Source organism: Microplitis demolitor, chromosome 10 (genome assembly GCF_026212275.2).
Source record: "Microplitis demolitor isolate Queensland-Clemson2020A chromosome 10, iyMicDemo2.1a, whole genome shotgun sequence".
In the NCBI taxonomy this organism is placed as follows: Eukaryota; Metazoa; Arthropoda; class Insecta; order Hymenoptera; family Braconidae; genus Microplitis; species Microplitis demolitor.
Window position 1 is genome coordinate 10567197 of NC_068554.1, and position 24328 is coordinate 10591524.

General features: G+C 31.7%; 1 protein-coding gene across 1 annotated transcript in view; it reads left to right on the forward strand.

The window, feature by feature from the left end:
* The first annotated feature begins 11480 nt into the window (after positions 1-11480).
* The window catches only part of LOC106693259 (uncharacterized), a 78993-nt gene continuing 66145 nt past the window's right edge, over positions 11481-24328 (forward strand). The window contains exon 1 of the mRNA XM_053742638.1: positions 11481-11677. Within this exon, the coding sequence (XP_053598613.1) occupies positions 11522-11677 (156 nt within the window). The 5' untranslated portion in view covers positions 11481-11521. The remainder of the gene's footprint in view (positions 11678-24328) is intronic.

Genomic DNA, 24328 nt, shown 5'->3' on the forward strand with positions numbered 1-24328 from the left:
ATCAAAAAAATTTTTGAATCACGCTTCTGTTGAAATTTTAACTTTTAAGTATAAATTATCGATTTACAAAAAACACGTACTAATCGATTTCCCTCATAATTTTTTCACAGCAAACTGTCACCTATTCTACAACTTTTCCAGCTATGCTCATAATGGGACAACGATGGGATTTATTTTTTTATAGATTTTTTAAATTTCATATTCCACTTTATTTTTAAGAAAAATGTCTTAAAATAATAGCATGCTCGGAATTTACTGTTAATAATTATCTGACACACAACTATCATCAAAATTTTCTTCCAAGGTAAAATTATTACTAATTAATTAATAAATAATAATTTCATTAATAATTATTTTTTTTTGTCGCCTGCCGAAAGTAAAACAAAAGAAATAATATCGCGAAGCCGACCAAGTTGTTATTATTATATTTTGTGACTATTCAATTTGGTCGGGTTCGCGATCACTTTTTTTTAGTTTCGGAACGCGACATTAAATCCTCCAACGACGTATTCTGTGCTCCAACGCACACACGCACACTATTTTGATAGATATGATTGAATTTGAACTTTGTATAGCGGTAAGAAAGTGTAAATTTACTTTTTGACGTTAGGAACACATCTTTATTTCTTAAATAACAGTGAGTGCTTGTACTTTAATATGAACTTTATATAATAGCAATAAAGCTCAAATTGATTCTACGTTTTAGTTAGAAAACGTTTGTATGTGAAAAAGAAAAGGGCTGTTTTTAGAGTTTTCCCGACAATTATTCGATTTTTTCTCGCCTTAAGAACCATCCTTGGACTTCAATGAACATTTTAAAAAAAAAATTGGCCAAATTGGTCCAGGCGTTGTTGAGTTATGCGCTTACCAACACATTTTGCGATTCATTTTTATATTATAGATACGCATATAAAATACATTTTAAATAACTATCTTTTGGCCGATTTTCGTATATATTTTAAATATTTTTACATTCTGGCTCTAATTAAATTTAAATAAAAATTTTAGAAATTTTTTTTTTTTGAAGTCTTAAATTATTTATTCGCCACGGTGGGTGAATAAACGGTTCGACACTTCTTAGAATCATAAATAAATAATAAATTAATAAATCGTCACTTTGTTGGCGATATTGTGTTTTCACCGCCAACAATGTAACGGAAATCACTTGCGATAAGAGAATCACCGTGGCTGGTGGATAGTTTAAACAGATGACGGCGCATGATACCCGGGCCACGACGAGTCTCTCATAGGAGACCTCAGATGCAACGTTAACATTTTTGATAATGTATAATACCAAGGAATGACAGCATCAAGTCAGTTGATCACAAGATCTAGTAGAGCTAAGAACTCTACACAAGCCTGCTGGCTTGATCCTGTCACTCGGACTTTAAGAAAAAACATATATTCGTACTTTATTAAAATACGCAATCCTTATTTTAAACTTTGGTGCGGTTACCGGCAGCCTAATAATCACATACCTCATATTAAGCGCTGCTAACGACAGTCTAATATTGTCACCTGTTCTGGCCGCTAATACCGACAGTCTAAGCACTTCCTTTCCGCATCCGAAATTCATGCCGAGAAGCCGAAGGTCAGGCAAAAAGGCCCAATTCTGCCGGATCAATCGAACGATCCACGAGGATCACGGTCGTTCGGCTCACCAACGTCCCCGCTTAGAGATTGTTGTCAAGGAAGTCCTCCTCGATTCGGTGACGTTGGTCGTTCCAAAACCGGTTAATGAGTTACCAAGTTCGGGTATCGCATTAAGTGAGGTTCGTGAGTCGTTGAGCCGTCGAGCTCTTGTGGTGTGATCCAACAGCTGGAGTCGCTCATCTTCACGGAGGAACTGGGCCTTCAAAACCCTTGCTGTGCAGAGGAGGATTCTTGGGAAAACCTTGTTTTCTGGACTGGTATCAGTGCGGGTTGGCAGATGGTTCCAATGGACGTTGCATCCGTCCATCCGCCTAGTGGGAGCATCCTTTTTCACGACCCTCGTTACGGGTATTACTCAGAGGCCTATTTCAAGGCCACCGGCCGAGATGAGTACGCACCAGCAGAGGCGAAGAAGTTACGCAAGAAAGGGATTATTTGGGCTGACTTATGAGGCCCTTTTATTAAATAAAAGAAGGTCAACAGCTGACGCATCTGGAGTCTATTGACACCCTAACGACGTCAACCTGGTCAAATTAAAAATATTCTGTCTGATTAATAGATAAGCCAGAATGTAACCATATATTAAAAATATATCTCAGAATATATAATAAAATACATGTATAAAAGTATAAAAAAAATATATTTTTTTTAAGTTTAAAAATATAAAAAAATATTGGTCTGATGATATAAAAAAATATATTAGGAATATATTTTAAATCTATGAAAAATATAATTATGAAAATATAAAAAAATATATTTTTAATTAAACCAACAACCTAGGTAAAAAAAATTATACAAAAAATATATTTTTAAATTAATCAACAATCTAAGGAAAAAAATATATAGTATATTACACATCTAGGTAAGTAAAGTAAGAAATGTCTCAGATCTCATGTAATTGTTGGCCGAGGCGAAGCCGCTACTTCCTAATCCGGACATAAGAAGTATTGTGTTTGGCGTGCAAGGTCATATGATTTTCAGATTTTTTTTCATTACAGCTACAATCCCGTGAAAAATAAATCATACATGGTCATATATGAATGCTCCATACATGGCTATGTATGGAACTTGGCCAGACATGACCATATATGATGATATATGACCAAGTAGGGCCATATATGACCACACATATCTTGATACAGCCAGATATGACTGTATAAAAATTTTAACTAAATTAAAAAAAAAATATCTCCCCAGACGAAATCTCTCCACGACAAAATCTGCTGGACAAGATCTCTATAAACAAGATCTTATAATAATCTATGTAATTATAATGATTTCTATACTTACGACTAGAATCGTATTCAGGTTTTTTTTCACATTTTATGCGTATATCATAAATATATAGAATATGCTCCATATACATGTATTTTATCCTGAAGAGATTTTGTTATAGAGAGATTTTGTCGGGGAGATAAAGTCGTGTTACCACAGTTACAATGAAGTTTAGTTGTACTGCGTAAGATTGAAAGAATTTAATCACTTTCGAAAAAGCAAAATATTATTATCAATATGCTGTTTGTAATCTCAAAAGAATTCCCTATTTTTTTACACTAGAGCATCCTGTTTATAAGTAATTGTAATAGTCAGCTCAAATTTTTTATATAAAAAATCTTTATGTCTATGTATGGTCATATATGCCTATGTACGAACTATATACGGTGTGACGTTAGATTGCCGGGGAGATGGAGTTGGAGGTGGAGTAAGCGTGAGTCTGTGTGTTAGAGAAAGATAGGGTTAGTATGTGTGTCGGATTGAGTGTAGGAGATAGTGAGTAGAGAGTATGGAGTATGTGTGTGTGGTAAGTTAAGTATATTGAGAGTACGGGTATGTGTACGATATGTTGTATGTTTTGGAGTGTCTGTGTGGTTGAGCGTGGATTTAACGGGGGATGTCTAGCTGTGTCGTGAATAGTGGCCAAGATAACGTGCCTCCCGACCAGTAATGACGACTAGGCCTAGGCTTAGCCCTCGGGGTTAACGTGGTGATCGCGGAGGAGCGACTGAGATGTCGGTGCCCCTTCGTGTTGATACCCGGAGCTAGCGGGGGTATGTTGATGTTTATTTGGGAATGACAGACTTTGTTTGCGATGCTCCAGGAAGCTAAAAATTCGCTGACTTCGGATATCACGGGGAATGACATTGCGGGAAGACCCGTGAGTCCACGGCTTGTATGTGGTGGAGGAAGAATGGACGGAGAAGCGAGGATGTGAGAGTGAGTGCTAGTAATAGAGCGTGCGAGTGAATGGAGTGGAAGAATATAGAGAAGCAGTTGAGGGAAGACCAGGGTGTCGGAGAGTTGGGATTCGGAGTCGCTCGAGTACGAGCAGACCCGGTAGTCGAGTTTGGAGTTTTGGAGCGAGTGGTGGTAAGTCGGATAACCCCAAGATCGGCCTCGACCACATCCTTGGCTGATGTCGTTTTTGGAGCCTGTGGCTCCGTGTATTGAGTTCCTGGAGTCGTTTTGTCGTGAAATTTGTCGTCTTGATTACCGCATTATTTATTTTTATTTTATTAATTATCTAGAAGTGTGTTAAGTTTGGTGATTCGTCGTCCACGAGAGGTTCCCGGTGTCATACTCAGGTTTCATTTGTCTGATGCACCGAGAGTACTCGACCGCATGCCTTTTGGGCTCTCCACACCACTCTCGCGTCATCATTACGATATTCTATTTAGATTTCTTTTCTTCATTTCGTTTTAATTTAATTTAATTAATCGGCTTCTTCCGCGTCACAAAGAACCGCGACGCTCTCTCGACGACCTAGCATACTGAGCGCACCAGGACATGCCGCTAACACCGTTCATTTCTCTCATCTCCGAAGGATATAGATTTTAGGTTTTAATTTACGTGTACGTTTAGACCGGTTGCCGATACCGGGGAGATAAATGTCGTCTGGCCCCCGTCCGGATCTAGACGAAATGAGAGGAGTAATCGGTGGGCGAAGTGTAACGTAGCCTGATTTTGTGTAATTTGAGTTTGAGTAATTGAGTAAATTTATCGAGTAAATATTAAGGTGTAATTTTGTTGCGTTTAATCGAGTAATAAGTAAAATTTACGTTACAACGGATATGCATGGCTAAATATGTTTCATTTTCACGGTTAAATACATGGTTAAAATTATATTCACTATAATTCAACAGATATCAATTTTTAAAAATGTGTATCATACACAGAAAAAACAATATAGAAGAGGCAACTCTATGGGATAGTGCTGTTCTTTCTGCAAAAGAAAAATTTTAGACAGTATTGTATGATATCTAGACTGTATCAACAACTGTCCGGAAAAGTAAAACTACAACTACGCTTGGCCATACATGCCCATACGTGGACTATGTACGGCCATATATAGTTAATTAATCACAGGCATACATGGTCATATATAGTCATACGTTTCTATATATGACAATATATGCCCATACATGGACTATAAACGGCCATATATTGAATTAATCACAGGCATACAGAACCATGTATGGCCATAAATGGCCTTATATAAATCATACATGGCCATTCATGACTCTATTAAAAAGTTGGTATGTCTATGTACGGCCATGTATAGCTGGATATGCTTCATACATGAACTATATACGGTTATATATGGCCATATATGTTTCATTTTTCACGGGATAAAAAATTTTTAACTTCCCGCTTCAAAAATAAATAATTCTCAAAAATTTCGGGAAGTTATTGTTTTTGTCCCGATTTTCGAAAATCAAGTTTTCATCAAATGTCGACGTTTTGAGGTCCTAGGAAGTTATTCTGACTAATTTAAAAATGACTTCCAAGTGACTGTATGCATGGCTGTGTGTGTGTGTGTGTGTGGGGGGGGTGTATGCATGTGTGCGAATGGTCTATAACTTTTTAACTAATTCACTGATTTGGATGGTTAAGATGATAATCGAAAGAACTTGTTGGCCATTAACTTTTCTGAAAATTTCAGATCATTTGATCAAGTAGACTCGAAAATATTTGCGAATTACGAAAAAAAAAATTTTTATTTTAGTTTTTTATTGATTTTTCAGAAACAAATTGAACGCTCAACGCTAAAATCTAATCAGCTCTAGAACTGAAGAAGCTGCGTCGAATGCCGCCTTAATCATATCAATCGGTTAATTCCAGAGATATCTTTAGAAAAAGAAATGATGAAAAACGGGTTTTTTCAAATATCGTCAAAACGGCTGAACCAATCAATTCCAAATTTTATTCAGCTCTAGAATCCAAGAAAATGCGCCGATTGTCACCCTAAACGTCAAAATCTGTTGATTAGTTCAAAAGATATCAGCGTTAAAAAGTTAAAAAAATAACATTCTATGTTATTTTTTCCAGATAAATCAAAATATACTGTACTAAAATGTCTCTAAAATCTTTCAAACTTTTTCTCTTCATGGTCTCTTTCGATCATCATGTAATGTCATCTAACTTGTTCTTTAGATTTAATCATATTGTCAGCAAGAAATTAAATAAACTCAGTTTTTAATAATTTTTTCGAATATTTCATATATTATTACTCTGACCTAAGTCAAAACTAATTCAAATCTTGATTCTGATGACTGACATTGATTTCTGCCTCAATGCATTTATTTTATAGAACATAATGGGGAATAAAAATTTAAAAGCCACTTTTTCATTAATGATTTTCGATTTTTAACTTTTCAAACTCTAGCATAAAACGTAACTTGTTAGAGCTTGAAAAGCTCATAAAAAAATAATTTCTTGCCATAGCTATTCCGAGCTGGAAAATATATTCACAGTGATGTTTTCAAGCTCCTTGAGCTCAAAAACAGTGGGAAGTTTTGGGGCTGGCCCGCAGGGCCAACTGGCACCCAGATTTTCTCATTTGATTTTCACGTATAAACACAACCATGAATCCTCAATATATATATTGTGTACTTTTTATCTTACACTGTTATTATTTGGATCAATGCGACTATTCGAGTATAGAAATACTATCAAACAATGTAAACATTTTTAATTGGTTGCAGTAGAAATGAGATTTTAACTGACAACTAAGAATTAGTCGATTTCATTTTTCTTGTAAGTGTCATATAAGCTCAAGAATTTTGAATGTTTCTGAGTGTTGTCTTTTGAACGTTTTCGAGCGACCCTTGAATATTAAGAATTAAGCTTTTGATTTTTTTATCATCAATTTGCATCACAATGAATGAAGAGATAACCTTAGAAATAGAAATAGTAAGTTATTTACACACTTTTCTATTTTTTAACTAAATTTTTAAGTTTTTTTGCTTATTCAAAACTTCCCAAATTTTATTGTTTTAGACTGTTCCTGTATATTTTTGGCTATGCAAAAGTTATATTTTAATGAAATGACAATAATTGAGTTATAAAAAAATATAAAAACTGATTCAAAATATTAGTTACATATTATGGGTCATTCTCAACAAGGTACTTGCTTGCCACAGCGTTGGACCAGGTTCGATTCCGGCATGCACCAATGAATTTCATATTCACAATACTATTTATGTGCATTACATTAGCAGCTCCTTGGTGGTGGAATACCGACGATTTTTCGAGCGAGTGGAAGTGGCGCCGACTTCATTACAAAATGATAGTGGAACACAAAAGCTCGATCGAATCTGCAGGAATCTGCTGCCTCTATGACTAGGCTAGTGGATGGGGCTTCTTATCAAAGAAGAACACCTTTATCGGCCGAACATTGATGGCGGCGGAGGCCTATAAACATTCGCAGAACCTCTAGCTTTGGTGTAAGCCAACGTGTCAAAGCAATAATGAGGGAGTCCTCCACCACCAACGTTGCTCTTGGATAACAGGCATCCTCCATTGTATAAGTGCCTTATCTTACACAGTGGACTCTGTAGGATGGATCATAAAACACCTGCATTAACTTCCTAGGAGACATAATTTCGAATGACAAGACCCCCTGATAACAAAGACACGACATAAAATGGCCACGGCAGCTGGAAGCTAGGACTCATAGCGACGGGAGTACGACGGTGGGCTTAGCTAATGCCAGGTCCCAGTTCTTCCTAAACTAGTGGGGACTACTGAGAGCGGCTGGGTCCCGCGACGTGTTTTCTTAGACTCGGGGCGGGAAATCACCGAAATAAAAACTATGTCTCCTCCACCTATCAACTCACAAACAATAATATCTACTATAGTTAAAATTATATATGTTTGTCGGAAGACATTGGGCTTGCTAAGTTCATTGTTAGGTGAACTTGCAAAAATGCAAGGCCTCATAACGATGATCACCAGGACCGTGATCCTCTCCGACAACTATAAAAATTGTCCTCAATGGGCCCGGGTAAATTCAACGTCCACGGTGAAAAATCATCTTTTTTCTAAAAAAATTATTTACAAAAATGTAATTATCTCGTAAAACTCGTGCTCATGTAAGTGGTCACTCAAATTCATTTCTTTATTTTATTTATTTTAGTTACAATTTCATCTCAAAGTCAGAAAACATCTCTTCACTGGCTTGTTCCCGGGCTGATTCTGTTTATGTATTAGTAATTTAAAGTGCTTTGAAATCAAATAGATTATTTAAATTATATATTCCAACAAAATAAATTAGATAAATTCCCGTAATCAAGCGAGTAAAATTACACGATATTTTTTTTTTTCTTAAAAAAAAATATGTTTAAGTATGTCCCCCACATTTTGCGTCTCGTACCCTGGCATTTTTATTTTCCTGTAAAATCGGCATTTGTTTACCGACTTGCGGGAATTGAAGACCTTGAATGAACGTCATTGAGTTTATACTTTGTAGTCAGCACCACTGAAACTAGGTGCGCAGTCATTTTGTTATTTATTTCATTACTGACACTCTGTGGATACAGTTGAGAATGAGTATATGGAGTCTCTCTCCTGGTAAGTTTTATTTCTAAAATATTTATCTAAAAATTTTAATTTATCTGTATAATAACTTCTTCTTGTGTATGAATTCTAAGTTTTCTTGATTAATTGCGTACAATAAATACATTTGTCATTACTTCTGTTTTTGTTACTAAAAAATATCTCCCCTGTGTGTATCTCCCCTGTCTTGTACATACCAGGGGAAAGACACGATATCCAGGGGAGATATGAAAACTTCAAACTAGAATTTTTTTTACTGTTTTTTTATTGTTTAAAGGTTGCGTATTGTTATTGAATTTAACGTATAAATATAATTCACAATATAGTTCATTGAAAAAACTCGATTATTATGTTTTTTTTACAGAAAATGGCACTCTGTTTATCAAGTCTCTCACCTGGATTGAGTATCTCCCCTGGTTTCTTATAAAACAAGATAAAATTAATAAATTAACTGACCGCCATGCAGACACGTTGAGAATGATTGTTTTGATCGAAACATTATTAAGTTTAATTAAATTTTCAAATTTTTTATCGTGCCGCGTTTTTTCAATAAGCGATTTACGTCTTAACTGAGAATTACCCTTTTCAGTTAATATTCATAATTCTTGAGCGCCGTTTAAAAATTTAAATTTTAGGCTAAAATTTTCAGCATAGACATGGTTTTACAAATATGAATTATTGCTGCCACAATAAAAAAAAAATTTTGAATTGAAAAATCCGAATTTCAATCATTTTTGATATTTTCAAAATTCGTATGCGACCTCTTGAAAATGTTTTATCGAGTTGGTTTTTTGGAGAGGCTTTTTAAAACATCGTAAGCCAACAAATTTTCATAAGAGACTCGAAAAAAAAAAATATTCGGTTTTTTTAGGCCACCCTAATATATATATAGTTTAGTAAAAAATGAAATTTATTTTGTAAATTATTCAATTTGGAATCGAATTTGATATGATACAATTGTCATTTGAGAGTTTCTTAAAAAACAAATCATGGTTAATACGGTGTTTCCACTGTGATTACGCGGTGGATATACCGTGGAACCACAGTGGTAAAATGGCACAAATCCTCCGTGGAATTACGGTGGATACACCGCGTTCCTTTTATGTCAATTTACTAAGAGAGATTTTTTGTAGGGAATTTAATTTCCTTCAGGAATATACATTGCTCAAATTTTTAAGATAGATGATTTTCGAGTGTTGGGTAAAAAATAAAAGTTCTGTCAAGAAACTAATAGTCGTAACGATACACTTCTTAGTATCAACATTAAGGGCTCAAGTTTGCACAATAATTTTTTTTGGTCATCAGGAATAATATTTTCTCAGTATCAAGAAAAAAATATCGTCGTCTTTTTTGGCCCAGTCTAATATATATATATATTAGGGTATTTCAAAAAAACAAACAATTTTTTTTTTTATTGTGTAGAGAAATTGAAAGTACATCTAAAAATAAAAATTTTGACACCAATCCAGGTTCTTAATAATGATATTAAGGTTTGCCTCAATCCATTTTTCTATTTTTCATTTAAATAACACGGGAAAAAACAATTTTTTTTTTAGAATTTTCCAGTTCCCAAACTAATCAACGGATTTTTATGCACAGTACACTTTGTTGTAGGAAATTGAACGCTGTACAAAAAAAATCTCTTATCATTTTTCGATAAATCCCACTGTTCAAAAGTTATTTAAGCCTTAAGTCAAATTTATTGTATATTTTGAGATTTTTTTCCTTTTTCAGCGAAACTATCAGTCTTATCAAACAATTTCATTGGAACTTTTTGTAGACAATTTCATTCCTCACAAACTATTCTAAATAAAAATTTTCGAAATTCCACATTGTTCACAAGTTATTTGTATTTCAATGTCAAGCTCTTGAAATCAATCAGAAATCTATTTTTTTAAGAGCTTAACATTGAAATGAGAATAACTTGTGAAAAATTTGGAATTTTTAAAAACTTTATTCATAATAATTTGTAAGAAGTAAAATTGTCTACAAAAAGTTTTAATGACATTTTTTTAAAAGACTGATAGTTTCGGCGGAAAAGTAAAAAAGTCTTAAAATTTACTATAAATTTGACTTAAGGATTAAATAACTTTTGAACAGTGGGATTTATCAAAAAATGATGTCTTTTTTTGTAGAGCGTTCAATTTCCTACAACAAAGTGTATTGTGCATAAAAATCCGTTGATTAGGTTGGGAACTGGAAAATTCTAAAAAAAAAAAAAATTTTTTCCTGTGTTATTTAAATGGAAAATAGAAAAATGGATTGAGGCAAACCTAAATATCATTATTAAGAGCCCGGATTGGTGCCAAAATTTTTATTTTTATTTGTACTTTCAATTTTTGTACAAGTTAAAAAAAAAATTGTTGGTCATACATTTATATGTAATTATATAAGTGTACTCACAATATTTAAATCACGGATAAAGAATCTCGAATTGAAAAACTGATCTTCAAAAATTGGCTTCAACCTTAGTAAAAATGAATAATGGCCGTTTTCGTTTTAAACTAAGCACAAGCTACCAAAAGTCAAGGAAGTGCTGAAAATTTTCAAAAAATCTACCTTCCATTCTGGCTGCCAGATGACATTTTTTTTTTTTTTTTTTTTCAAAACAATTTGTTAGATCAAACTTTACAGTTTTTTATTGAGTTTTATTAGAAATTATATGATATATTTTAAATATGTGGCTTTTTTCGTTTTTTGTACGAATTGCGTAATTAAAAATCTAGTCAAGTTGAATAGAATATTCGAATTCGAGAACGGTTGATATTAAAATCATGTTTGAGTGTTATTTTAACAATAATATAAATATTCATTCCATAAAAAAATATTTTACTCATATTTTATAAAAGATACTTTAATGTGATAATATAGAAATAAAAATGTTCAAGCTTATCACTTATGCATTTGATATATGAATTACTCATAAATATATTCGCGGAAAATGATAGCTCCGTAAATTATAAATGAGTTATAAGATGTCAGTACTACTCCGATCCAGTACAAGACATACACCTTTTGAATTAACATCTAGAGCATGAATTGCAAAAATACCGTACCAGTGAAATGGAATTCCGATACAAGTTATGCATTAGGACCTTATAAAATCTTGTCTCGAGTTATTGGAATATGGCCACTTGATCGTTTCAAAAATATTACTGTTCTACAAGTTTCTTTTAATTCTCTGTTGCAGGTAAATTAATTTCAAGCATTATAATATTATCTAAACTTTTATATTCAGTCATTGTTTAGTTTTTTTTATCAAGTTTGAAAATCATTAATTAATGGCAGTTTGATTTCTTTGCATTTAATACTTTATTGGCAAAGTTCTAAAACAACTGTCATTTAACAGCATTAAATTCATAAACTATACCTGGGAAAAAAATGTTCATGTCTGGCTATATATAATTAGATATGACCATATAAGATCAAATATGAATCATATATGTTTATATATGAGTCATACATGTTCATATATGACCATATAGAATGGTAGAGAAAATTCGTCCGATTTATACCCAAATCATATAAGATCATGTATGGGCATATATGACACAACATAAAGTATTTTTACTCGATGTTCAGTCCACATAATATCATATATGATCATGTATGGACATATATGAACATACATAAAGATATACCCGCGAAAAAAAGTTCATATCTGGCTATGTATAATTAGATATGACCACATAACATCATACATAAATCATATATGTTCAAATATGATTCATATAGGTTCATGTATGATTCATACATGTTTATATACAACCATATATAAAGGCAAAGAAATTTTTTCTATAACATACCCAAATCATATAAGATCATATATGGTCATGCATGGGCATATATGACACAACATAAAGTATTTTTACTCGATGTTCAGTCCACATAAGATCATAAATGATTATATACGGACATGTAAAAACATGTAGACTTACGCGAAAAATTAAAGGAACAGAAAAATTTTATAAATATTTCTGTGATTTTTAGAAAGCTGTAACTTTGTGAAAAATAATCGTATCGTAATTTTAAGAAAAGCAGTTTATAGCTAGATATCTCTAGTTTCGGTGCATGTTTAGCAAAATTTTTTAAGAGCAGGCTATTGCACAAACATGAAAAATGCCGCGAGACGAAAAATTTCTAAATGCAAGGAAATGACAAAAGAAAAAAAATTTATAAAAATAAATTTCGCACAATTTACACAATAAAAAAAGTTTCATTTTTTTTTTAACTTTTCGGAAACTTTTTTTTTTAAATTCCCTTGCATTCGGTGAGTAACCAACGGAAAAATTTGAAAAAGTTGAAAAAAAATTATTTTCTCATTTTAATTACGCTTACACAAAACTTGTTCCTTGAATTGTTCAACTAAAATTTGATCGATCATTCCCAAAAAATGTTTTGATAGTACAATTTGAAAATTGACAGGGTTATTGGGGGTACATTAAGCTAAAAAAGTTTCTGGCAACGTTAGTTTTGTGACCAAGTTAGCTTTTTTTTTATTCAAAGAAAAAAAACAAAAACAATTGGAGTAATTCAATGTCCAAGCTGGAGTACTTAATATTCAAGTTTTTCGAGTTGGACAACTAACTCTTTTTAGTATCAAAAGAATTTGTTGTTTAATAGAAATAAAATAATTTTGTACATCTTGGAGGATTCAGTACTTCAACTTGAGTTACGCAATTTCTTCTAATTTATTTTATTATTATTTAGGATAAAAACCTTGACTTCCCCATCCTAGACAACTGGATGACAGTGCTCTTGTTTAGATTATTTAATTACTCCTATTGTTATTGTTGTTCTTTTTTTCCGTAAAAAAATACCTGACTCTGCTTATCTTAGTCAGCTAGAGTACTTGGTATTTTAGCCTTGATGGCCAAATGACCAGGAACTTTTTCAGCTCCCTTTTTTTAAATTTAAATTTCAAAAATAACAATATAAATTGTAGTCATTTAAAAAATTTTTGCATTCGATTAATCAGTGCAATTAAAAAAAAAAAAGTTAACAAATGAACGATTATCTCATTAAAATATTTTTGTTTGTCGCTTATTTCATTCAGTAAGTTATTGAAAATTTTTTAAAATCAAGTACATTACAAATAATTTTGTTCAATCATCTCTGATTTTAATTTAATAACTAAACCGTCTCGTCGTATTTAATTAGTGTTCGTCACTGTTCGCTAATAAGTTGTATCTATTCAAATAATGCCCAGATTGCTGCCGACGTTTCAACAAAAATGGCAACACATCTTTCAAGAACTGCAATTGCCACCTGGAGTGTATGAACCTGGTGATAATAGCATTTATTGTACTTTCTGTAAAGTTAACATAACATACGTTACGAAGCGTGACATTAATCGTCATCATGAAAATAGCAGGCATGTGAATGGTGACACGCGTTAATATCCCCGGACAAAATATCCCCGACAAAATATCCTCGACAAAATATCCCCCGACATAATATCCCCGCGACAAAATATCTCCAGACAAAACATCTCAGGATAAAATATCTTCATGACAAAATATATTTTGACAAAATATCCCTATCGTTGAATAATTAATGAAGTAATGTGTGAAAAAAGGGCACAATGTTATTGCAAGTGGGTGCATTCAGATATTTGTGTATTTACACCCACACAAAATGCCTGAAAAAAGGGCACGTACTATTGCACGCATTTATGTTAACATGTTTTTGTGATTACACACACCCAAAACCTGTATGTCTTTGTCCGTTGTCGCCGTCGAGTTAAAAAAAAAAAAAAAAAAATTATTATTATTATTATTAATTATTATTATCATTATTATTATTTTACTAATAATAACAATTTTGTAATGAAAAACATAATTTTTAGTATAATAACTATTAAAATTACATTATATCATGAAAGTCCTTTACTCCACCGTCCATCTTACGGTTTTTAATAAAAATTATTATTATTATTAATTATTATTATCATTATTATTATTTTACTAATAATAACAATTGTCTAATGATAAACATAATTTTTAGTATAATAACTATTAAAATTACATTATATCATGAAAGTCCTTTACTCCACCGTCCATCTTACGGTTTTTAATTCAATTGTTTTCATTAATGTTAATAAATAAGTGCAAAATAATCTTTAATATTTCATACTTATTTCTTTCTTTATTATCTTGCATTGCTCGTATTAAAATTTTTTAAGTCAACGTAAATATTCGTAGATATTTTGTCATGAAGATATTTTGTCCTGAGATATTTTGTCTGGAGATATTTTGTCGCGGGGATATTATGTCGGGGGATATTTTGTCGGGGATATTTTGTCCGGGGATATTAACGCAGGTAACCATGTGAATAATGCAAATCCTCGTGCTGAACCTCCGCACGCAGACCAAGACGCAGTTGAAGCATGCCCTGTTCGTAAGAGCACTTTTAACTACGAGCTAAGCGAAGCACTCATGGCTGCTGATATACCACCAGAAAAACTCAATAATACGCTGTTTCGGGGATTTCTGCAAAAGTATACGCTGCAAATGATACCTGATCCATCAACGTTGCGTAAAAAGTATGTCAATACCGTATATGAAATGCGTTTGGAAAAGATTCGAGAAGAAATTGCAGATCATCCGATTTATATATCTGTTGATGAAACAACTAACGTACAGGGACGTTTCATCACATACGCGATAATTGCTCCATTGATTGCCGGTAATATAAGTACGCCAAGATTAATTAAATGCAGCGAAATACCGAGAGCTGATGCTGACAACATTGTGTTATTTATCGAAAGCTCTTTGCATAAATTATAGCCCGGTGGAATCCAGAATAATCGTGTTCTTCTGTTCCTTTTTGATGGAGCTCCGTACATGGTTGCTGCAGGAAATCTACTTCGAAGAAATTACGAAAAAATGATTCACATCACTTGCCTCGCCCACGGTTTTCACAGAGTTGCTGAGAAAATTCGGAATTCCTACGAAGACGTTAATCGCGTTATCGCCAATACAAAATTGGTTTTTTTAAAGTCACCAGAAAGAAAAAGATTATTTAAAGAGATGCTGCCTCATATTCCGCTTCCTCCACAACCAATAATCACTTGCTGGGGCGAGTGGCTAAAAGCCGCCTCATATTATAGTGAAAATTTCCATCAAATCCAACGAGTAATGAATGCAGTAATTCCTGACTCTGCTGTTGTACGTCGTGTTCAATCTCTATGGAGAAGACGTAACCTTCATCGAGATTTTGATTTTATCCATCGAAAATTTCCAATTATCCATCACGTGATCACTAGATTAGAGACCAGAGGTATGGAACTAGAAGAATCAATCAATATTGCAGTGAATGCAGCTTGACAAATTATGATAGACATCGAAATTCCTGACTTTGTATGCCAAAAAATAGAAAATGTTTCAGTTAGAAAAAATGGTTTCACTCAGACTTAATTAAATATTTTCCTACGGATGCAAGGTGACCAACGAGAAGTTATTCCTGCGACATGGAATGATAATGATGTGCAGTGTATGAGTCATGCTTCTATCACAACATGTGATACGGAAAGATCATTCTCGGACTTTAAAACTGTTTTTGGAGTCAAGCGTCATGGATTTACACTCGATAATTTGGAAAAACACGTGTTTATTTATTTTAACAGCAGATAGAAAAATAATTGATTTCTTTTTCCTATAAGTTCAATTAAATTCATGTAGAAATAGCAGCTGAGAAATAGGTTTTTTCAAATTTATTAATGTTAATAATGTAACAATAATAAAGACTGTTAATATGAATTTTTCGTTTTTTAATTAGCAAATTGGTCTTACTAAGTTATCGTTGTCATAGTTACGGTATGGCTAACGCTCTTTAATCTGTTTCATATGGTCCAGCGAACTATTCGTTCGATTTTTCATCTACTCGATCCATAAAAAATTCTTGAGTTAATACATCAAACCCACCCAGATTTTGTTCATTAAACTGTCACCACTATAGTTCTTCTACCCAACCTTTCAAGTTCTACTCTGCTAAACATCTTGTTTACCGACATAGATATCCTTTATAAGACTATTCTTTTCATTGTCTTCCTATATGACCTTCCAATTATTGTACGCTCTATCCCGCGAACTAGTCTGAATATTATAACATGAATAATACTTCCAACTTCTTTTTATTAGAGCTCGAAAGTATCCTATTCTTTATCCTACTAACTTGGCTCAATGTTGTCCTTTTGCTTAACGTCAAAAATATTATACCATGAATCCCAGTCATTAGCGTTGATATTTTCCTTCAAATTGTCTTTCCAAATGTCCTTTCAGTTGAGCTTTAAGATATTTATAAGGTCAAGTAAAATGACTATTTAAAGAATAACAGCGAGACTAGCTAACAGAATAAACAATAGAATAATTTTAAGGTCAACTGAAATAAACTGAAAAAAAACATTCCTTTTGTTCATACTGCTAACGAGTCTGAATATTTTCGATTAAATAGTCCTTCCTATCGTCCTTTAATCCAACGGGAAAACTATTCTATCTTTTATTCTGCTGAAGAGTCTAGGTATTGTCCTTTTACATAACCTCAATGACATCCTACCATGCACCTTGACTATTGGCCTGGAAATCGTCCTTTTAATTGTCCGCTGTAATGAAAATAGAAAGAAAAAAAATATTGAGGTTTATTTGATGATCAAGGATGCAGTACAGTGTGATCCAGTTGTCCAAGTTGGGCGAGGTCAGCGTTTTTTTCAAAATAAAAATGATTTAGGTCAAGTTCATGATACAAGCTGAATAACTAAGTGTTCCAGCAGTCTAAGTGAGACCAGGTCAGCTGTTTCGTTTTTTAAAAAAAAAATGTTACTGTAGATTTTATGGTCCAGGCTGAAGTTCCAAATGCTGCAGCCATCCAAGTTTGGCAGGGTCAACTTATTTTTTATTGAAAAAAATAGGAGAATAATGAAAATTAAAAGTAATTGAATGATCCGAGCTGGAAAACGTGAAGAATTTCGTTTTCTTTATCCTGGTATAGAACCTGGATATTGTCATTCCAAGAGTCCTCCCTATCAGCCTATCATCCGACAAAAAAACTATTCTATTCTCCGTTATGGTAAGGAGTCTGGATATTGTACAGCTCGTTCACCTCAAGAATATTCTACTATTAACCACGTTAATTACTATAGATAATGTCAGCAAGATCACAAGCAAGATTGGTGGTGAAGATGCCAAAAATCACGTGTAAAATCGCGTGAAACAGTTCCAGCAAGACTGTCAGTAAGAACCTGGCAAAACAGTAGAACAACCAGCAGTAGCAATTGCAGCGCCAGAAGTTGTAGTTCTTGAACTAGGAGAAACAATAAAGATAGCAGCAGTACCAGTAATTGTAGTTCTTGAACTAGGAGAAGCAGTAGTGCCAGCAGTAGTAGCAGTTACAGCATCAGTGGTAGAATTACAAACAGTCGATGTTGATAGAGTAAAAGTAACAGTGACAGGAGCGTTAGCAGAAACAGGAGCTTCAATATCAGTTGTAGTTGCTGAAGTATCAGAAATAGCACTGTAACCGGTGATAATTCCATCAGTATTGACGATGAGGTTTTCCAACCAATCACGATCATCTATTATTTTGAAAATAAGTCAAATTAATCAGTGAATAAAAAGAGATAAAATATCTCAAATCTTACCACGTTCGGCGATAATGAGAGCAGATACATGTTTTCGCCCCCATCGAACAGACACATGATTCAAAGTTTGTTGATTTTTTATCAACGTTGACTTGATTACACTCGTAGTTCTTTGTTTCGGCCAAAAAATTGAAGCGTACATGTTAAAGAAATTGTGAAAATTAATAATTAATAGGAATTCAGACAGAATTATCAAAACGACGATATTAAATATTGAAGACAAACGTCAAACAAAAGAAAAATAAATAATTAAAAAGTTGATACAGTTGTCTGAACTTGGTCGTTATCAAAAGTGAACATCACCTATAACCGATTAACAAATAACGCCGATTGAGCATATGGTACTACTTGCTACATGTGGCATTGGAAATAACTATGTTCTGAAAACTAAGAAATTAAGATCTTTACTTCGATTTTCGATAACTAAATTTTTATCAAATCTGGACGAAATAAGGTTGTAGGAAGATGTTAAATCTGTTATAGTTTGATTAATTAATAATCTTTCAAATTTTGTTAGATAGTCCGTTACCTAGAAAGCTCAAAAGAATATAAAAGAATCAAAAATTACAATCCAATTCTTTTGACAAAAATTAAATTTTTGCCAAGAGTTGAGCGTAATTTTGTCTATGCTACACAGACATTAATAACACTCAAGTTCTGTTTGTAGAGATTATTTTTTTCTATATCTTCTTTACATTTGCACTGAAAAATATTAATTCCCTAAAAATGTTGAGAAAAAAATTGCAATTTTCTTAAAAATTTCAATCGAAGACTACCCCGTAACTTTGTGTCGGCTAGACCAGCATGAAAAACTTTTAATCTTCTGAAAAAGTCAGAACAAAAACACAACATTAAGTACCAAGTGATTGAGATGTCATACTTGGACCGAGCAAGCTGTTTTTTTTTAAATAAAATAAACAGCCAAAAATAATAAAATAATTAAACGAACAAACCAATACGAGTCGACAATTTTTTTTTTTTTTTTTTTTTTTTTTTTCAAAGTAAAAAATATTGGAGTAGTTGATCGAACAAGCTGGAGTACCAAGATGTTAAGCTGTCAAACTTAGACCGAGTCAACTGGTTTTTTTTTTCTTTTTAAAGCAAAAAAAATTGGTGTAGTTGATCGAACAAGCTGGAGTACCAAGTGGTGGAGCTTTTAAATTTGGGCCGAGTCAACTTTTTGTTTTTATAAAAGAAAAACAGCTAAAAAATACGAGGAGTTGATCGAAAAAGCTGTAGTCCCAAGAGGTCGAGCAGTCCAACTCGGACCGAGTTCGGTGTTTTTTTTTTACAGCGAAAAAAATTGGAGTTGTTTATCGAGCAAGCTGGACTACCAAGATGTCAAGTTGTCAAACTTAGACCGAGTCAATTGGTTTTTTTTTTAAATGTAAAAGAAATTGGAGTAGTTGATTGAACAAGCTGGAGTGCCAAGTAGTTGAGCCGTCAAACTTGAACCGAGACGATGTTTTTTTTTTTTTTTAAGCAGCAAAAAAAATCGGAGTAGTTGGACGAACAAGCTGGAGTACTAAGAAGTCGAGCTGTCAAACGAAGACCTAGTCAGTTTTTTTTTTCAATTAAAAAAATCCTGTTCTTCGATTTTTATTCCTTGCTGACATTTATATTCTATCGTACTTTTTCTAGTTTTCTTTCTATAAAAAATAAATTGGTTTTTCTTGTATTTTATATTTGACAGAAAGAATTTTAAGTTATCTCTTATAAATATTTTAGTGATATTTAAAATTGATTTTATTGTAGATCGTTTTTTTGCTTTCTTTCGAATTCGATTTAATTTAAAAATTAAATGAGCCAATCAAAATTGTCGTTATAAACATTTTTTTAGCGCTATTTTTAGCAGGGCAAACTTCCTGGCTCTAATAATCATATATGAGCATTCATGATCATCTATGAAAATTGGCCATGTCTGATCATATATGATTAGATATGATCATATATGATTAGATATGATCATATATGATTAGATATGATCATATATGATTAGATATGATCATATATGATTAGATATGATCTTCTTTTATCAGATGTGATCATATATGATTAGATATGATTATAAATTATTAGATATAATTATATATGACACACATATAGGTTCCACAAAAATTGTTTAAACGAAAAAAAAATGTTTTAACTTTATTATTCATTAAAATTCATTGAAATTTATTTATTTATAGATATTAATAACTATCGAGCAAAAATACTTTACGTTGTATCAAATGTGATCATACATGATCATATATAATCTTATATGATTTTTGTATAAGTCAGAAGAAATTTATCTGCCTTTATATATGGTCATGTATGGAAATGTATGACTCATTTATAAACATACACTTATCCAAAAAATTAAAGGAACAAGAAAATTTTATAAAATTTTTAGCGATTTTTGGAAGTCTATATTTTCGTGGAAATGATAGTATTGAAAAAATAAAAAAAATAAAAACAAAATTGAAGCTTGAATTCTCTTGTTTGAAGATTTTTCAGCCAAATGATTTTCTGAGCCACGGTTTTTGTGGAATCATAAGAAATAGGCCGAGACAAAATTTTTCTAAATTTTTTAGTTTTGTTTTTTAGGTCTACGAGGCCGGGAAAATTTTTTTCGAAAAAACCAATTCATGGCGCATTTAGGAAATTTATTCAGCTAATATTTGCTTTTTTTGTTTCTCTGTACGACAATATGCTGCTGAAATATCAGCCTTCAAATGAAAAAGGATCCTCTTGTCTTTGATTTTCGATATCTCGGCAACTAATGGTCGCACAGTAATTTAAAGGGCAGTTTGAAAAACTTGAATAAACACCCTACAAGCTCTATTTTAGATTTTTTTTTTTTTAATTTTTTTTTCATCCTTAATATCAATTTGAAAAACCCACAAAAAATGGCCATTTTCTGGTTTTTTACACGGAAAAAAAATTCCCGGATTTTTTACGATTTAACTATCGTAATTTTCATTATATGGTATCGTAACGGTGGACTATAAAATTTAAATCATAATTTTTACAATAGACTATCGTAAATTTTGTTTTATAATTAATACTACTACAAGATAGAGAAAATCAGATACTATAGAGTAAATTATACATGTTGTGTTAATAAAAATTACAATGCAACTGTCGTAAAATGAATGAGTCGGTAATGTAGAATTTCTTTAAATATCAAAATATAATTAGAAGCCAACGGAGTAAAATTTATTTCCTTAAAAAAGTAAAACTTACAATAAAGAAAAAAGAAAATTTATCATTTTCTTATTATTTTTTTTTTAATAATTAAATAGAGAAGGTAAATACAATGTCGAAATAAAAATAAAACATGTTGAAGTAATAATAATAAAACATTTATTTAATATTTTTTAAAATATACTTTTTTGGTATATAAATTTATGAATTATTATTAATTATTCATTAATTTGCTTATAAGTTATAATATCACATCAGGTTCAAAAAGTATTATACTTGTTTCTTTTTGAATAAAAATAACTCATTCCTTTGTATCCAAAATATGCACATGTAGGAATTTAAAAAAACCATAGGTGCAATTTTTTCGAAAATTTTTTTTTTCATAATTAATCATTTTTAAATAAATCCAAAAATTATTAGGCGTCGGCTAACTTCAGAAAGAAACATTAAATGTCCATAATTTGAGGTTATTGAAATGTTTACCTCATCGCCAAGTCGGGTAAAATTATTCATTGTCGACAAATAAATAATATTCTGTAACAAAATTAGGAGAATCGAATTTATTAAAAAAAAAATCATTCTTTTAGAATCATTTATTCTATGACAATGATACTACTTATTTATAAAAATAAACTTTACGTCCAGATAAATAATTTTAAAACGAACAAAATACCCACAGAATATTTAGTTTAATGAGAAATGAATAATAATAAATATACTTACACCACCAAATTATTATATTATTATATTCCTTAATTTATGCAATTTTGTCATGAAGAAAGCACAGTTTTTTTTTTTTTCAATTTTTTATTTATCATTGTCCGAAGAATGTCATGGAAAATAACCTCTATTTCTGCACTACAATGAAGGTAAAGAAGCACTGATTTATAAATATACATAGTTGAACCACACATAATACGAACGAAATAGATGTTATCATTTGTATGTACATATATACTCTCACACAAGCATCACATCATGGTATTGTGACAACATTTGTCTTTCATACGTAAACGCTTCAGATGGCTTATACTATACCATTTCAGAAAATTTACAATCCAACTATCGTAATTTTTGTGGCTTGTATTGTAAAAACATAGAGACAGCGCTGTAAATTAAGAGGAAGAATAAAGGATAAATATTATAATTAAATCTTATTTTTTATTCTTTTACTATTTACGATAGTAAGATTGTAATATTTCTTATTGAATTTTATACAACAAACTCTTAATGAAATTACAATAGTGAATAGTAAAAAATCTTTTAGAAACTGTAAATTTTCGTATCATGTATATGGAAGTTACAGATAATAAAAGTATAGTCCAGGATTACGATAGTAATATTGGAATTTTTCGTCCGTGTACTCAGCTCATGGCTACTTTGTAAAAATCAATGAACAAAATAATGTTGCCAGGTAATTTTACAGCTTAATGTACCCACAAAAACCCTGGGAATTTTCAGATTGATCCATCGAACTGTTTGTCCGGGCCGATTGCTTAAAGTTATATAAAACAATTAAAGGAACAAGTTTTGTTCTTTAATTTGTGTAATCATCACCAAAATGAAAAAACTAGTTTTTTCCAGATTTTCTTCCATTTTTACGTTAGTTATTCGGTAAATGTAAAGTAAATGTAAAGTAAAGAGAAAGAAAAAATTTTTTTCCAAAAAACGAAAAAAAAAAACCCGAATAAAACGTAAAAAAAAAAAAAAAGTAAAAAATCCTTTTGTTATCTCGTTTTTTGAAAAAAAAATTTTCTTTCTCCTTACCTTACATTTACCGAATAACTAACGTGAAAATAGAAGAAAATCCGAAAAAAATTAATTTTATCATTTTGGTAATGATTACACAAATTAAGGAACAAATCTTGTTCCTTTAATTGTTTTAAAAAACTTTGAGCAATCGGCCCGGACAAACAGTTCGATGGATCAATCTGAAAATTTCCATGGTTTTTGGAGGTACATTGAGCTGTAAAATCACTTGGCAACATTAATTTTTTCATCGATTTTTACAAAGTAGCGAAGAGTTGACTAAAAAACACGAAAATGGCAATTTTTTGTGGGTTTTTCAATTTGATGTTAAGGATGAAAAAAAATGTTTTTAAAAAAAAAATCGAAAATAGAGCTTGTAGGGTATTTATTCAAGTTTCTCAAACTGCCCTTTACATTACTGTGCGACCATTAGTTGCTGAGATATCAATAATTAAAGACAAAAGGATCCTTTTTTATTTGAAGGCTGATATCTCAACAGCATATTGTCGTACAGAGAAACAAAAAAAGCAAATATTAGTTGAATAAATTTCCTAAATGAGCCATGAATTGGTTTTTTCGAAAAAAAATTTCCCGGCCCCGTAGACCTATAAAACAAAACCCAAAAATTTAGAAAAATTTTGTCTCCGCCTATTTCTTATGATTCCGCAAAATCGTGGCTCAGAAAATCATTTGGCTGAAAAATCTCTAAACAAGAGATTTCAAGTTTCAATTTTGTTTTTTTTTTATTTTTATAATACGATCATTTTCACAAAAATACAGACTTCCAAAAATCGCTAAAAATTTTATAAAATTTTCTTGTTTCTTTAATTTTTTGGATAATTGTATATGATACATATATTATCTTACATGGTCATATCTAATTATATATAGCCAGACATGAATTTTTTAACTTTCCGCTAAGAAAATCGATGATTTTCAAAAATTTCGGGAAGTTATTTATGTACCCCGATTTGCGAAAACCGAAATTCCAACAGATATCGACGTTTGGAGGTTCTAGGAAGCTATTCTGACTAAATTCAAGATGTTGTCGAGTGTATGTATGTATGTACGTACCTACGCATGTATGTAAATATTCTGTAACTTTTGAGTGGATGAACTGATTTTGATCGTTGAGATGTCATTCGACGCGGCTTGTTAAATATTATAAGCACTGAAAATTTGAGCTTAATCGGTAGGGTACGTTCGGAGATATTTCAAGAATAAACTTTTTCAAAAATGTTTTTTTTGAATAACTTTTAATTTGCT